Consider the following 16,887-nt stretch of genomic DNA (forward strand, 5'->3'; position numbering starts at 1 on the left):
GACTCCTGCGTCGGGTGAAATTACATTAAACTGGTCTTATCAGGTGTGGACATCACGCCCCCTGTTCTTTTCCTCTCTTGGTCCCTGTATAAGGTGCCCCCTCATTCCTGCAGCATTCAATGCCTGCCCTCTACTCTGCGCCAACACCTCTTGCTTCCTCTACCATCCGATCCCCGCCCTTCTTTTTTCCACTTCTCACTCCCCATTTACAAAGTGTTCTGCTAGTCCCTTGCTCCCTTCATACAGTGCCCAGTGGTTCCTGCAACAGTGCCCTCTGCACCCACTTCCCCTACTCCTTTCTGCTCTCCCTCCTTGTTTTCGAGGTATCCTGCTCTCCCCCCTCCAACTGCGCTTCCAGAGGGGCTCAATCCATCCCTCATTCTAGGTCAGTTGGCCGATGCCCCAAGGCTGGCTTGGCTGCACACGGAGGGGGTGGGGCGGTATGTGCCTTACCAGCTCCCACAAGATCCCTGGACTGCGGGTCTCACTCACATGTCTGTCTCCGGGGGAGGGCGTGGCGGTGGATCCCCAAGAACGGGGGCCAGGGGGTGTGTCTGGTGCGGTTTACTGGAGCATGTATGCTCGCTCAGTGGCGAATTTAATGTTATCCTTCGTATTCTGACGTTATGTTAACAGTCCAGTGGTTTTATGGTATATCGAAATGCTGGGCTCTCTGTTGGACACGTTATACAGCAAGCGCCTCTTGTTTGGGGATCCAGGTTGCGTCCAATTTCAGTTTACGGATAATAGACCATTGTGTAGGAACTAAGCACGGTCCAGCAAGGAGGTGTGCTTAGTACGGTAAAGCAGGAAGGAACAAGTATCCTATCCCTGCACAAGGTCTGCATGGTACAGTATAGCAGTGTCCACACTCTCTCCCTGCAGGAGGTGTGCATGGTACAGTAAAGGCCATGTATTCTAACCCTGTAGGAGGTGTGCGCGGTGTACAGCCAAGTACCAGGCGTCATCCTTTCAATCCAACTTTTCGCTGCTGTACTGTCCCTCAGCTAAATATGTGAACACTCTTTTTTTGGCTATCTGTCCGTCAATCCCTCACAGCCAGCCAAGCCAGCCAGTCACGCTACCTCATTCCCCGCCCCAAGGTCGGCAGCTCTGAGTCCAGGACTCTCTCGCTCCCCTTCATACCCCGCCATCCACAGCTATTTTCCCACCCAAAAACCCTTCGCTCCTGCGTCCAACCACCAACACCCACCTGCCAAGCCAAGGCTCCCTCAGCAGCCACCCCCCGCTGCTCCCACTCACGTGTCCTTGTCCACCCTTCAACCCAACTTCACATTGATACCCTCCTCCCAATCCTCCGTGCCTCCCTCCTGGCCAAACACCCAGTCTGAGGCACTCCAAGAAGATCAAATCATCTGCGCAAGATCACAATACTTACCAAACCAATACAATACCAATAGCGCAAACTCGTCTAAACGCAATGCAATAGGTCTGGCATTTACAAAAGTTTAAGCTATTGGCATTGTAAGTGACAATGCCTTTTATTTATGTTTTAAAACAAAAACAAAAAAAACATTGTCATTTAAAATGTCAATAGCTCAAAATAATGTAAATGCGAGACCTATTGCATTGCAAATGCTGTTTTCTTTGTCAAGTATAAATTAGTGTGTTGCACCTGCCAATGTGTTTATGTTTTGCATATGGATTGTCTTGAGTTGTATTTAAAAAATGTATTGTTGGTGTACTTTTATGGTGACTTTGATAACCGAAATAACGTTTTTTTGACTGACCCTTCCAAAAAGCATTCTTCCGCGGTGGAACTGGCTACCTGGCCTATAACGCGCTTGGGCGCCACGCAGCAGGGTATGAAACATTATTCAAATGCAATTATAATTACAGTTTTATGTAACGGTTGTTATCTGATTGCTTGCATACCTATCATACTGTATCATAGACTCCACCTGTACTTGCTGCCACTTCACAGTCCTGCTGCACTAAAACGTTCAGACAAGCAGAAGGAAATTACAATCCCTTTCTTAAACCTGCTTCATGTTTCCAGTGAGAATGTTCTAACCAAACCTGTGACCTTACAAAAATGAGAAAACGTGCCAAGTTAACTAAAAAAAATGGATAACGCTAATAAAATCCACAGCAGAAAATTGATTTGCAGACTAAAATCTAGCTACATTTTTTTTAAAAAGTATATTTTTATTGGAACTTTTTTTTACAACATATATCATATAACATGTATAGTTCCTCGCATTTTTGTTGCTGGGTATTAGCCCAAACTGGCCGTGTAGGTCGCGAAAACATACTGGTTTGCGTAAGTTTGGGTGTTCCCCCTATCCACATTAGCCCAGAAGAAGAAAGGGGAAGGGTGAGAGGGAGTTTACACCACGACTTCGTCCGTCAGTCTATCAGAGCAGTTAGAACGAGAATACCGTTTTTACGCGCAGCAGTATGGCGCCCAGGACAATTACATTCTGGTTTGAGAAGTCAGCGCTCTAGCTTTTCATTGTTAGAGAAGATAGGCGCCGAGACAGCAAGGGGTGTTGGACACTTATTGATTTGGAATGAGAGGCGCGGCGAAGACCATACGAATCAGTCATTAAAAATCACATTTGCCTAGTTCATGTATTGTTATCCTTGGGGGCTCCTGTTGTGGCCCGAGGGGCGCTTAAGCCATTGACTACCAGTGACAGTTTAACTCGGGATGGAAACCTGGCTTTTGCCAGTACCTATGATGGCTGCGCTAGCTTCCGCTGACCCCAAATGACAGCTGTGTGTGCGCCCGGCGCGCATTGACACGCACACCCGGCCGGCGGCCCAGGCTTTGTCTGAGGCCCCTGGTATAGTTTACTGGGAGTTTGTGGAGTTGTTTCGCTGGGCGAAGCGGGGGCCTGGCGGCGTCTAGCTGCCCCTGCAGCCCGGCTCAGAGGAGCCATGGCAGAGCCTAGCAGCGCGCCCCTCTGCAAGGAGGGCTGGTAAGTGCTGAGACCCTTTAAGAGCTTTCCCCACACTGCAGTATGTGCACAACGACTCCTGTGCTGCAAACATGTTACCCACATTCAGGGATGTAAATACATCGTGACAGATCCAGGAGTCTGAAGATTAACACATACAACAACGCTGTACCCTTTGGAGAAGTGTGCCGTCTGTATGCACCCATATGCTTTGTCCCAGCGGGAGACAAAATGCGAACCGGCTATTTCTGTTACTTGTACTAACTAAAGTAAATAAATACTATAAATGAGGAACTTGACCTACTGACTGTTAGTGTTGAGCTTGTGAGCTGTTTCTCTCAAGCTGCTTGTGTGTTTGTATAAAAGATACTATGTGTGCTTGTGCTCAGTTGTGTGTAGTAAACAAGCATGTGCTCACGGGTCCAATAAATGCGTGTCCGTCTGGTCGGTGGGTGAACAGGTTATGCTTGTGCTTTGAGGTGCTTGTATAAGCGTGCCTGGTGAATCAATGATTTTGTATGGTGCCTGAATAGCATTAATTTTTTAGTTACTACAGAAAGTAAACACATGAACAAAGTACGGTGCATGTTCCAGCTTTGACCTGGAAGTGCCTACATTCAATGATTTGTTTTGAAACATGCTCTATTTAGAATCATATGAACAGCCAGGAACGATTATACCAATGAATCGAAGATCAGCTGCTTGTTTTTTCCCCCAGTGCTATATAATCGCTTTCCCATAACCGGGAAGGGAATTCCATAATAGCTTGACATTTGCTGCAGTCCCTAACGTGTCGTGTAGGCTACAGTTGCATTGAGGGTTTGTATTTTGCCTTAAATATAGTCCTAAAACAACGCGTGGATATACCTGTTGGGATAGAAATGTTGGGCAGGCTTCAGGTTTTGCCCGTGGCATAGGGGCTTGGTAGTTTTGAGTGCTTTTGTGATTGGGCCGTCTTAAGTACAGTGTTCAATTTCAACCTTTAAGTTTAAGGGCAGTCACCTCAGCCGCTGAGTTAGGGCTCAACTTGAAATTTACATTGAAGTGCATTTGACTAGATTAGTGGTCTCAAACTTTTTCTGTTATAAGAGCTATTTATATTCAACGAAAATCATACTGTGCTTCTGATGTTAGTGATATGATAATAGTCTTGGATGGGGTGCTCACTATCAGCAGTGATCACATCAGTGCATTAGGCATGGTTGCCTGCCATAAAGTAAAATATCACTATCAATTTTGAATGCATCTAACATGGGTAATACAAAACATTCCTACTACAACTTCCCCAGCACCAAAATCATAATATAAGTAAGAAATCTCTCTAACTTAAATATATTTTAAATTATTTTTCAAAATTAATCATTTTTCTCCAATCGTCTTATGATTTCTGAAAATATATTAAAATTTTCATCTCGAATATGTGCTTTTTAATTTTGGTATACAATTAATAATTCAACCAAGCAAAAGCTTCGAATTTAGTAGTCTGGGCTGCACACGAGAAAGCTTCTCACAGGTAGCTGGAGAGCTACCGGTAACTCACTAGCTACTCTTTGGAGATATCTGGACCAGATGATTGTTTTGGACGTTCACAGAATGCTGATTATCCTATTTTACACAAAAAAGAAGTCATTAACATGTTTTGTTTGTCTTTATAACGCAGTACTTCCTGGCTAATTTCACAGCTCTTAAGTTTTAATCATGTGCATTCATATGCTCCTATCTTAGGCTGTAATATTCAAATGGACACATGTTGAAGTTTATCCCTGTTATGCGTCTGTCTTTTGGAGTATACAGTACAGATCATTTTGGTGGTATTGCTCTACAGAATTTTGTTTGGCGATTTTAATGCTTTCATTGCATTGCAGCTACTTTAGAGTGCTTGCGAACTTTGATGGTAAGAGGGAAGGGGTGGTAGTAGAGACCTGATTCAGTCTGTCGCTTGTTGTTAAATTTATCTGCTAGGGGAGCCGTAAGCGAATGCTGGAAAGGTAACTTTTTTTTCGTTGACCCCGATGTGTGCATACTTCAGACTGACTAACTTTGTGTATGGAGTGATCTTCAGTGTTCCAGAGCTTTGTGAACAATGCTGAGTGTTTTAAACTGCATCGTTTGTAATTTTGGAACATGGTTTTATAGCTGGGCTGACATGGACTCTAAATTTACAGAATGAAAACTAAGGTGCCAGGGTAGTTATGTGTTGCTGGTTGTTAAGAATTATTGTATCCAAAGCTCTGCGTAGAATATAAGTTTTATTAATATTTATAGGTTACAACACACCAGCACGACAGGAGGGTACCGTACAAGTTGCTGGCTGGGTCTAAATGCCTCAACTGTCAACTGTGAAAGAAGCAACTGTCAACTGGTATTCTAGAATGCCAGCCGATGTCACAACAATGCATGCGCAAGGGCAGCGGCGCGCATTGAGGGGGACGGGAGCCTACAGGGGACAATAAGAGGGGAAGAGAAAAGTACAACACAACACATCTCCTTCTAGAGGGAAGCAAAGGTGGGGTCCGTTGCAAGGAGAAAGAAGCACACCGCTGATAGGGTTTGTTATTCACAAACAAAATCTTTGTACTTGCTTTGTTTCACAACACTTCGGCCATGTCTACTGATACATCCTGCTTCCTTTGCTGTATCCCCTTCTGGATTGCGATCTTCCTCTGACTCGATGATGCTCTCAGCACCAAGAAGACCCTCTGCATCGCTATTGAGAGGGTCTCCCTCTTCAGCAATCACTTCCTCCGAATCCTGTTCTTCCTCTGACTGGCAAACACTCTCCACACTGTGTGACTCACCGAGCTACTTGTGCCAACGTCTCTGTATTCTCCAATCATCTCAACGTGCTCCTGGTTGGTGCCAACCTCAGTGCCATTGGATTGAGATAGCACGGGTGTGCCGTTCTCTTCTCCATCCGACCCTGATCCTTCATTGAGCAACCAGTTGTCCTTCTTGTTAGCATACTCAGGAGCCTCATATTGTGGTGGTCTGGCAGCGCCCCGATTGTTTGCAACTCCGCCTATGTCTCCATCAGTTCGGGCACAAGCAGAAAGCGCAGAGGCATGCCATACCATCCCATCGCTGAGAAGGGCGGAATTACAAAAGACTTTCTCTACCACTAACGGTGTGGTAAATATATTTGTCCTTTTTCAACAAAGCCACTTCTTTTCTCTCTCACCCTTTCTCCTTCTTTGATGTTGATTAGGAACTAGAATAGCTAGTTTGTTTCCCCTATGGATTTATGAAAGAACAAAAAGACCTAGCTACTGGGATAGTGTACGCGTACTATGTGTCTGTATGGGGAAACTACTTGGTTTTATATGAAGGCCCTGACCCACCAACCTAGTTGGTGGCATGCTTCATCATTGGGCCCCACCCGAAGCACCGAGTGTGCCTCAGGTGTGCTGCGACGCCAGATTACTGCGGAGCGGGTTTTGGAGCGTGAGTGTGCTGGTGTGTTGAGTGAGGTTTAAATACTGTCCTAGGGGTCCCAAAAAGTTACTTTATAGTTGGGCCCCAGGCAGTGTTTAAAAACAAGGGCTTAGGACATGTGGAGGTAGACTTATGGTCTTCAACGTCCAGTGCGGTCTACTAGTTTCAGCCAGGCCTTCTTACTAAACTGGCTTTCATCAGGACCTATTATGTGTGGGGGTGTTACAGGGGTTTATGTGATGTCAGTGCCCTGTATGTGTAGCACACACTAAGGTGCTATACCTGTGAGAGGTATTTCCTCTCCGTTTGTACCTGTGGGGAAAAGGACAAAGAAGACAGGACAAAAAAAGACACACATGGTTTAAATACACGTGCGATTAGGCACATAGTCTATGAGGCGGAGCCTGGTGCCTAAATGTGTGAGCGGATAAACCGACAGTGATTAGGCGGTGGTGGCCATTCGTGGCATTAGCCATCGCATAATGTTTATGCGATACAGGTGCTAGTATCTATGGGCGGCAGCTAGTTGCTGTGAAAATGCGGCGAGAAGTATGTGCAATATATACAATGTCAGGGCTTACTCCTAACTACAAAGGACAAACTCCAAGGGTCTCTTCCGGGGGTCCGGGACTCTTGTGCACTCTAGGATTAGGGAGAGAAAGCTAAAAAAGCATTTGAGCAGGTGAGGCATGGACTGCGCTACTCACGGTAAAAGTGTGCACATTCAGTTATGAACAGAGGCAGCATAACTGGTGGCTGTACCGCGAGCGGGACCCAACCTCCACACTTCTTGGCGAGTTCACCCGACCCACTGGAACACCTATGATCCGGTCGCGAGCTCCGTTGGAAATGAATGCTTGGAGCTAATCGTGGCTGCAGGTGGCACTCGTTTAGGCAGGCGTGGCTTCTTCATGAGTAGCGTCGCCGTTGCAGCTGGTGCTCGTTTCGGCAGGCGGGGCTCCGCGCGAGTAGCGTCTTTGAATCCCGTCTGCAGAGTAAGAGAGTGAGAAAGAGAAAACATACAGTGTGTCCTAAGGACTCTGTATGAAACGCTTGTTTCAATGTGAACATTAGAATAACTCTCTCAAATGTAATGCTGTGCGAAAGGGGCGGTAGCTCACACATTTTCTGCTTGAGGGCATTGAAACTCTCATTAAAACATTGAGACCATTCAAACTTGTTTCTTGATTTTAAAAGTTGTCTAATGCTATATGTTTTAGTGGAAAAGTTTCTCACAAACTTAGAATAATTTTCCACCAGCCCCAAAAATGCTCTGAGTTCCTCTCTGTTCTTTGGAACTGGTGCATCTCTGATGGCATTGAGTAAATCTTTCTTGGGATTTATTCCCTCAGGTGTAATTTCATGCCCCAGATAATTGACTGTTTTTTCTGCAAACTTGCACTTTCTTTGCTCTGCAGTCATCCCACACCTTTCCAATATATTTAGCACACCTACTAACTTTTGGTCATGGTCCTCCTGGACTTTGCCCATTACAAGAATGTCGTCTTGAAAAATGAGTACTTTTTTTATTCCTTTAAAGAGTTCATGCATGAGCCTCTGGAATAATGCTGCAGCCGAAGCTAACCCAAAGTGTACCCTCTTGTACCTGTATCACCCGAAAGGTGAAATGAAGGTGGTGAGGTGCCTGCTTGCAGGGTGCAAGGTCTATAGTAGAGAAAATCTTCATGTCTTTTGTCAGGGAGAGCATTTCATTTCTTTTAGGGAGGGGTTACTGGTCAACCAGGATACTTCTGTTGAGGTTGCGCAAGTCTATGCACAACCTCAATTTGCCGTTTGGCTTGCGGGCGACGACCAATGGTGCGACCCACTCTGATGATTCCATGGGTTCTATGATGCCTGCATCTTGTAAATTACTAATTTGCATCCTCACCTCCTCCTTGAGTGAGAACGGAATGTGTCTTACCTTGTGAATGCTCAGGACAGCGTTTTCCATTAGCTTTATTTTATGATGAAATCCTTTCAACTTCCCTATGGTGTTGTTGAATACTTTGGGAAACCTAGCCGGAATGGTGAACTCACATACTTTGTCCTGTTGCATAACAAGTACAGGTTCCGAACTGTTGGGATTGAGTGATTCCCAATTTTCCATGGTCCTTCCATCCTAGTACAGAGGGACCTGTGGCAGAGACGTATAATTTACTGTTGGTGGTTCTGTCCTTGAAAGCAAAATCAAGCTCTCTACAACCCACCAGCTGAATGGGTTCCCCCGTGAATGTTCTTAGGGTGATATCTGCTGATTCCAAGACCATTTTTAGTTTATGTTGGAATCTCTCCTTCCATACATTTCTGTTGACAATTGTGCACGGTGACCCTGAATCCGCTACTATCTCAATGCTCACTCCTCCAATGGTAACCATGCACAAATGTTTTTTCTTATTACCTTTCTCTTGAGTGTCATTTTTCAGATTCTTCAGTTACATTGAGCACACACAAGTTGTACTCTGATTCATCAGACAAATCCTGTTCATTTTCATCATTCTCCTCTACCAATTTTACTTTTGCTCTTACTTTCCTTTGAAACGCTTTTTAAAAATGCCCCACTGGCCCACATTGTGTACATTTATTCTTCCATGCAGGACATTTCCAGTAATTCGCTAAATGTTGATTTCTACCACAACAATAGCATTTAAGTTCCACGAAATATTTCGTTCCCCCTTTATATCCAGTCTCTTCAGTTACTCTGCTTTTATTAACAGTGTGCTTTTTCTTGCTGCCACTTATTTTCACTACTACAATGGGTTCATCCTGTTTGCCTTTACCCTCATTTAGTACAGCCTTTGTCCATCTACCAGACATTTCTGCTTTTTTAACTATCTCAATCACTTCTTGGAGGGGTTTCTCACCTTTGGCCCACAGTGCATCCTGTATGCTGGGATTTGCTGCACACATTACTATCTGATCTCCTATAAAATCATCATGCATGTTTTCGAATTTACATGTGAGTGTCAAATGATTAAGTATAGAGACATAGTCCTCAATACTCTCCTCCTTCCCTTGCTTCCGTCGGTAAAATGTATATCTGTTTACCGCTACACAGACCGTGGTCTTATAATAACTATCCAAGTCATCTATGGCATTGGCAAAAACATCTCCCTGTTCTCATACTCACACCTTCTTGTTTATGCTGTTATACACTCTCAGACCACCAGCACCCAAGCAGGATTTCCTTTTTCTCATCAGCTGTGAAAGAGGTTCATTTGCCTTATCAAAGGTGGAGATATAGTTGTTAAAGTACTCCCGCTATTCTTCCCACTTTACTTGAGGTTCCCCTGATCCAGCTAAAAACGATTGCGGAGGCTGTAAGTTGTATTTGTTCCCGACGCCATGTTGAATATTCTACCAACTCAAGATAAGTATCAGTCCGCTAGAATAGACGAACCATGAACTAATCTGCAGTCTTATTATTGATGCACTAAAAGCTTTGTGCAGCTCATGTACTCTTGTGTAAAAAAAACTAAGAGTCCCCAAGAGTATGGCTAACCCCACAGTATAATTTCTTTATTTCTAAATTTCTTTGATTCTTACTTGTTAAATGAACACCTTTGTCTTTTGTTCTCCGCTCCGGTGCAGCCTGCTGTGCTCTTGTAGAGATTACTTGTACCAGAGATTCTGCAGATGTTTCACTTTTTGAATTATATTCAATTTGGTGGCAGGCACGTTTCCTGTGCGTCAGGAGAAAATCTAGACTGCTTCCTTCTTACTTTGCTTGTTATAGTGTATTAAAGATTGTGGCACGCATGTTTCTTGTGCGTCATTTGAAAGTCTTGACTTCTTAAATTTTTCCTTCCAAGATGGCGCCTTATAGCGTGCTACGTAAGCACGATGCCTGGCCTCTCTGCCAACTTCAGTTCTGAGGAGATTTCCTATTTCACTTAGATGCAGAGTTCACTCCTCACTGTATTTTCCATGCCAGAGTACTTAAAAGCATCGCCACTCATTTATCTTTCTCACCTCCTCCTGTCGTCTTCATATAATCACATTTCAACGTTCTCCATGTGTTCCTTTCTTATTTCAAAGGCAGGCACAGCACAGAATTTCTTCTTGAGAGCAGAAACTACCTTCGTGATGATTGTAGTTCATTTGAATCTTTCCGCTTCAGAATACATCGGAGTGCTGTAGCTCAAGATCAGGTAACTGTCTTTCTGCCTGCTGCTGTCCGCTGCAGCCCGAGGAACAACAACGTCTGGGGTCCTGCCTGCCCGCCTCCCGCCGCCTAACTCCTTGCAACATCCCGGAGTCGGGCCGCCGAGTGGAGCGTGGGCGGGGCATACAAACTACAAGCCCCAGCAGCCCTAGCGGCACACACTGTCAGCTTTGCGCGCCAGGAGGCGCTTAAATTCATCATCACCCTGGTCGAGTGGGGAAATCTTACTTTGTGCTAAGCCCTTTGCGTTCTGCCTGCTGCTGTCCGCTCCAGCCCGAGGAACAACAGCGTCTGGGGTCCTGCCTGCCCGCCTCCCGCCGCCTAACTCCTTGCAACATCCCGGAGTCGGGCCGCCGAGTGGAGCGTGGGCGGGGCATACAAACTACAAGCCCCAGTAGCCCTAGCGGCACACACTGTCAGCTTTGCGCGCCAGGAGGCGCTTAAATTCATCATCACCCCGGTCGAGTGGGGGAATCTTACTTTGTGCTAAGCCCTTTGCGTTGTGCCTGCTGCTGTCCGCTCCAGCCCGAGGAACAACAGCGTCTGGGGTCCTGCCTGCCCGCCTCCCGCCGCCTAACTCCTTGCAACATCCCGGAGTCGGGCTGCCGTGTGGAGCGTGGGCGGGGCATACAAACTACAAGCCCCAGCATCCCTAGCGGCACACACTGTCAGCTTTGCGCGCCAGGAGGCGCTTAAATTCATCATCACCCCCGTCTCGCGGGACGCCGGGCGAAGCCCGGGCCCGTTTTAGCCCGTTATAGACTGGTAAGACTGGACTGGGCCACGTCCTATGGATTTTTATTTTTTATTTATTGGACTATTACTGTTGTCACAAAGTTTGCTGTTACATCTATTTGTTCTCTACATCTATTTTTTTTGTTTTTTGTGACAGCATAGCTTAATTTACCATCACCTATTTTTGCCATGACTAGAGGGAGCAGAAGTAAAACGGCGCTGAGCGCTGCACAGATAACAGGCCCGATAGATCAGTTTATCACTAGGACAAATGAGGTGATAGACCAGAGCATAATCCTGTTGGAGCATAGGGTATCTCATGAGCTGTCAATAGCGAGAAGGTCTTCTATGGGTCCCCTTGCTTCTGCATTAACCCCGACTCAGTTAGGGCCAATCGCCCCCCTGCTGTTGCCATCTGAAGCCATAGCAGAGATCCACACTGTTCCTAGCACTGTGGATCTCTCTGCCACTCAACTTTCCCTTGATTCGCATCTAACTGATGATTTAGAAAAAACACCTGACTTACATCAGTGCCAAACACAAGTAGTACCCCCGGAAAGAAATGCCATGGGGAGAAGGGAGGACGCCATATCAAAACGGGTGAAGAAAATAAAGATTAATTCCAACTCAAATAAATGTATATCTCCCCCGAATATTCAGGTGCTGGGATTAAACCAGTCCACCCAGCGCCCCCTAAATGCTAGCCATACTCCTGTAATTAATCCCTCAGAAATGTCCCAGAATTTAAATATCATGGGGGCGGAGGGGGGTACATGCAAAGTATGCGTATCTAATACCCAATTGCTAAAGAGCATAGGGGAGCTTTTTAAACGCCACCTACATCCAGTGGAACAAAGCCTAATGAATATTGAAAAGCAATTAGCGAAGCTGAATATACCACCTTTTACTCAGAAAACATTAGGCCCAACCAATTCAGGGGGGGTAAACCCAAAATAATTAGCACATCAGCCCAATTAGTTCAATCTGATTCTCGCGTCAAACCAACACAAGCTGTAAAAGTTGTTAATTCGCAACCGGAGCGGAATACAACACAAGACACTACCCAGGCTCCCCCTGGAGCTGGGCAGGCAAAGTCTAATATAACACAAGACATATCCCAGGCCACCCCTGGAGTGTTAAAAGGGCCAACTCAGACAGCCAAGCGGAAAGCCACACCACTCATACCACCTAAAGTGATGGCTTCGCAGCCTTCGGGTGATGGAAAGAAGGGAGTGAGGTTCAGGCGTCCGATACAATTACCACCTGAAGCGACTCCCTTCACCGTTATCCTTACAGGTGTTCCAGAGCTTAGTAGTAGCCTGTATGGTCCTTATTTTCTGCATGACTGGGATGCCGAAAGGTGATACTGCAGGAGCCCTTAACTGTGGGCAGCCCTGTTGGTCACCTTCGGGCTTTTATCAGCTTCTTCTATTAATGTCATTAGACTGGGTTGGATAACAGGCTTCTAGTGTATACAATTGAATGAGGAGTTAAGGACTGTCAACAGACTTCCTAGAGGCACCCTTAAAGGACTTGACATGAGGTATGTCGCAATATATGTGTCATTTGGGAGGTTGTGTGGGGACTTTGGCTTGGCAGTTGGGTACCTATCACACGTTCGTTGGGTTAGATGTGTATAGCAATTGGCTGGGGCACTGTAGAGTAGTTTGCTGACTGTGTCCCTTTTCTACACCACAGAGCGGGGCCTCATACCCCCGAGCGGTTGCCGGGTGAGGTGAGGTCTTCACCCACACAAGGCTGGGTGAGTATCACTGGGAGGAAATGCCTCTAGGTGATAAAGCTATTATGCTTTTTTCTATATATGCAGAATGTCAATTATTCATGCAGGTGTGTTTTCTATACGGTCTCTCTGTATTCAGGTGGCTGTGGTTGTGTAATTTAGTGTTGTAAAATAATTTTTGTTTGTTGTTAGGAAGAAGACAAGCTTCTCTCCCGCCAGTGGACGTCTAAAGCGTTAAAGCTCCTGGTAGATATGTATTTGTCTATTAGTAAACTTATTATTATTATTATTATTATTATTATTATTTTTTTACACATCACTTGCAGTTATGGTTGCAGTAGCTGTTTCATATCCAAGGTCCTGAACAAAGCCGGGGCAATTCCCCGTTGGCTGAAACATGTCGACCGTCCTGCACAGCGCCATTGGGTAGTCTTTCTACCAGGCGTGTTTTTAACCCTTGACACACGTACTTCTCTATGTACGCTCTTTCAGAATCAGTGTAGTCAATTTTATCTATCACTATCACTTGAGCACTGCACATTATTTAGTCCACTGTATGGTAAACATCATGGCTAGTTTTCTGACATCCATTTTCCACACCGGCACTATATGGTCGTATGTGGTATGGATTGATCAGCAATTCCCACGTGACGCTAATTCCACCACGTGGGTGGTCTGATGGGAATTATTCTAGCTTTGGGTTACCAATAACTCTCAACAGCATTGGCTTGCATACGCATCCTACTGTTTCATAGTCACAGGTATAGTTACACACCATCTTCAGACCTGTTCTGCTCTGTTGTGTGTTTTACATTGATAACAGGGGAGTGAGCAGACAGGTCGTTAAATATTCCCCTCGACCCTCCACACATGTTTTGTATTTAGGGGTTCCAGAGCTGCCTGAAAACACAGACGAACCTTCTTGGTCCCTCCGAAATAAGGTGCTGCAGTGGTTGAGCCTTAATAGACCTCTTCAATCACCAAATTCCAGCAGAATCTCCTCGGTACGTAGAGTATCGTGGATTGGCGAAGTAAGAAAAAGCATACAGGGTGACTGCGTTATAGTCAACTGTGACGATCCCGCCACGGTTGATTATATCTGCTCTTGGCCTATCCTGGCAAAAAAGGGGGGATTGATGCCCACCGCCTTTCCTTTTTTTACCCACCATCGAACATCTTTGAATACGGAGCCACCCCAAACTGGGAGGAAGGTGGGTCGATTGGACCTGGAACCAAGTGGGTCGATGGAACAGGAATAGGAGTAGAGATTGGGAAGCACGGTCCTGGTTCCCTAGAAGGGATCAGTTTAATCTGGAAGGCTGGAGGGGTATCTCAACAAGAAATAGATATGACTGCCTAGAAATGGTCGACTGACCACTAGAGAATTCAATCAGGGCAGAACAGGCTCATAGAATCTCTACTGCTTCTCCAACCTCAGGGAGTGAATCCAACTTGTGCAATAAAAAACACTCTCCCTGTCAAACTAGCTTAACCCTGTTAAGTACCAATCTTGTCCTTCCCCGGGTACAAGTATCCCTGGGCCCCACTTTTGTGGGGTCTGATGTTATAGACTCCAACGAGGAATATAATATTGTCCCCTAAAATGAAATAAATATAGGAAATTTAGACACAATAGGATCCAGAGCAGGAAATAGTTCGAGCCCACATCTGAGGGAAAAAGACCCAATACAAACCGCGAGGAGAGCCAGTGTGGCCTTAACATCATGGAATATTGCAGGTCTCTCTAAGAAATCGGGGGACCCAACATTCCTATCCTTTGCTGATAATATTGACATTATATGTCTTCAGGAGTGTTGGGATCAAGAGGAGTCCCATATAGAGGGTTTCAGTACCCATTTTACCCCATCTATTCTGGGTAATCGAGGTAGGGGTTCTGGTGGCCTCTGTACGTATGTCTCTAATCTGGCAAATCTGTCAGTGAAGAGATTAGAGAATGCGGGGGTCAATAATAGGACGTGTAATTCCTTGCATGGTTTTTTTGTCAAAGGGAAAGGGCTGAGCATTCTTCTGATTAACTTATATAATAACACCATGAAAGAAGAAGCTAAAGTGTTCATGGACGATTTAACCCATATTTTAAATAGGGGAACGCGAGAGGCGGGTTGCATCCTTATAGTGGGTGATTTTAACTGCCACTTATGCCCTTATAGCGGTTTAGACACCTGTGGCATAACAAATCTAAAAGGGGAACCTAGCACGCATTTCGAACACACCAATTTTGGTAATCTGTTGAACCAATTAATGCATGACTGGGACCTAGGCTACGTTAATGAACTATGCGAGCCAACGGTTGATTTCCAACCGACTTTTCATGGTCGGGGGTCAGGTACCATTATAGATTTTATGTTGCTGTCTAACAGCAAACAGGGTTCTTTCTGTACAGGGTTTTAAAACAGAATATTTAGTAATGAGTGACCACTTTCCAATTAGTATCAGTTTTGATGCGGGCAGCTATGATAGCCATGCATCAAAACTGTCTGAAACATTATATTGTCATTCAATTTCCCTGGCCAGAAGAAATGGGTATGCTATCAAGTGGGCCAAGGTCGACCCCAATTTTTTTTTAAAGGAGGTAATCACGGAAGACCTTGAGCACTTCATGACATGTGTGGAACAATATCCCAATCCCCACAAGATTAAAGTGGCTTATGACAAGATAGTAGCCACTATCAATGATAAATTGACCAGGAAGCGAAAAGTCGATGATAGGGCCAGAACGAATGGCTGGTTCAATTCTGCCTGCACCAGAGCCCATAAAGCTCTCTTACAGGCAGTAAAGGCCCTGCCGAAAGATACCGAGGCAGTCAGAGCAGCCAGGTTGGTCTATAAACAGGCACTTCAAAATAGGAAAAAAGAAATTAAAGATCTTGCCTGGGAGGCGTTAATAAAGGCTAGCGCCCTTCGGGACAATATTTCCTTCTGGAAAGAAGTTAATGCCCCGTTCTTTGCAGAGAGAAAGACTGATTCTTTGGAGGTAGCTATAGCTGAGGACGTGTGGGTTAGTTACTTCACGGCACTATACAAAAATGACGAATTGCCTATGGCAAATTGCCCTGCGACATCATCACATATCGCCACTGCCCCGCAGTTTGAAGAGTCTTACACTATGGTTACCTTCCCGCTGAATATAGTCTTTCTTTCACTTGAGGTTGAGCAGGCTATTCGAGAGAGCGCTAATTCCAAAGCCCCAGGGCCAGATGGCATCCCTATTGATTTATTTAAAGAAAACATGGATTTATGGGCCCCGCTCCTTACAAATGTTCTAAACTCCTATAGTCAAACGGGCTTTCCGGCAACTTGGCAGGAAGCCATTGTAATTCCCATCTTTAAAAAAGGAGATAGACAGGATCCCAAATGCTATAGGCCAATCTCCCTGCTTGATTCCTTGATGAAGGTAGCAGTATGAGTTTTACTTACTAAATTACAATCTTGGGCCAAAGCGGAAGGGGTTCTTTCGAAGTTCCAATATGGATTCAAGAGTAGGCTGGGCACAGTAGAGCAGGGACTCAATTTGGCACTAATAACTTGTAAATATACGGTGGCTAAAAAAGGGAACCTATACATGACGTTTGTCGATCTAAGCTCAGCTTTCGACTGCTTAAGCCACAAAGTGCTATGGAATACCTTAACTAAGATGGGGATATACCCATCTGTTTGGAATTTTATAAAGGAACTATACAGAGGTGCAGGGGCAACGGTCCGCTAGGGTAAAAATGGAGAATGCACCAAGAAATTTCCAATTGAAAAGGGCGTTCGACAAGGCTGTATCCTTGCACCTTTCCTTTTTAATCTGTAAGTGGCAGACTTTTTGTCTAATTTGGAAGTAGACTATCCCAAAATTAACGGCATGGTGGTACCAATACTACTTT

The 16,887-nt window shown here is 45.2% G+C and overlaps 1 protein-coding gene across 2 annotated transcripts in view; it reads left to right on the forward strand.

Moving 5' to 3' along the window:
• Window positions 1-2,742: 2,742 nt before the first annotated feature.
• The window catches only part of TDRD3 (tudor domain containing 3), an 860,519-nt gene continuing 846,374 nt past the window's right edge, over window positions 2,743-16,887 (forward strand). The window contains exon 1 of one of the 2 annotated variants that reach the window (XM_078657412.1): window positions 2,743-2,945. Coding sequence is in view for 1 of the 2 variants with exons in the window: in XM_078657411.1 (XP_078513537.1) it covers window positions 2,905-2,945 (41 nt within the window). In the remaining variant the exon portion in view is untranslated. The remainder of the gene's footprint in view (window positions 2,946-16,887) is intronic. The other variant, XM_078657411.1, reaches the window with a different exon arrangement.

This window comes from Lissotriton helveticus, chromosome 8 (genome assembly GCF_964261635.1).
Source record: "Lissotriton helveticus chromosome 8, aLisHel1.1, whole genome shotgun sequence".
Lineage (NCBI taxonomy): Eukaryota > Metazoa > Chordata > Amphibia > Caudata > Salamandridae > Lissotriton > Lissotriton helveticus.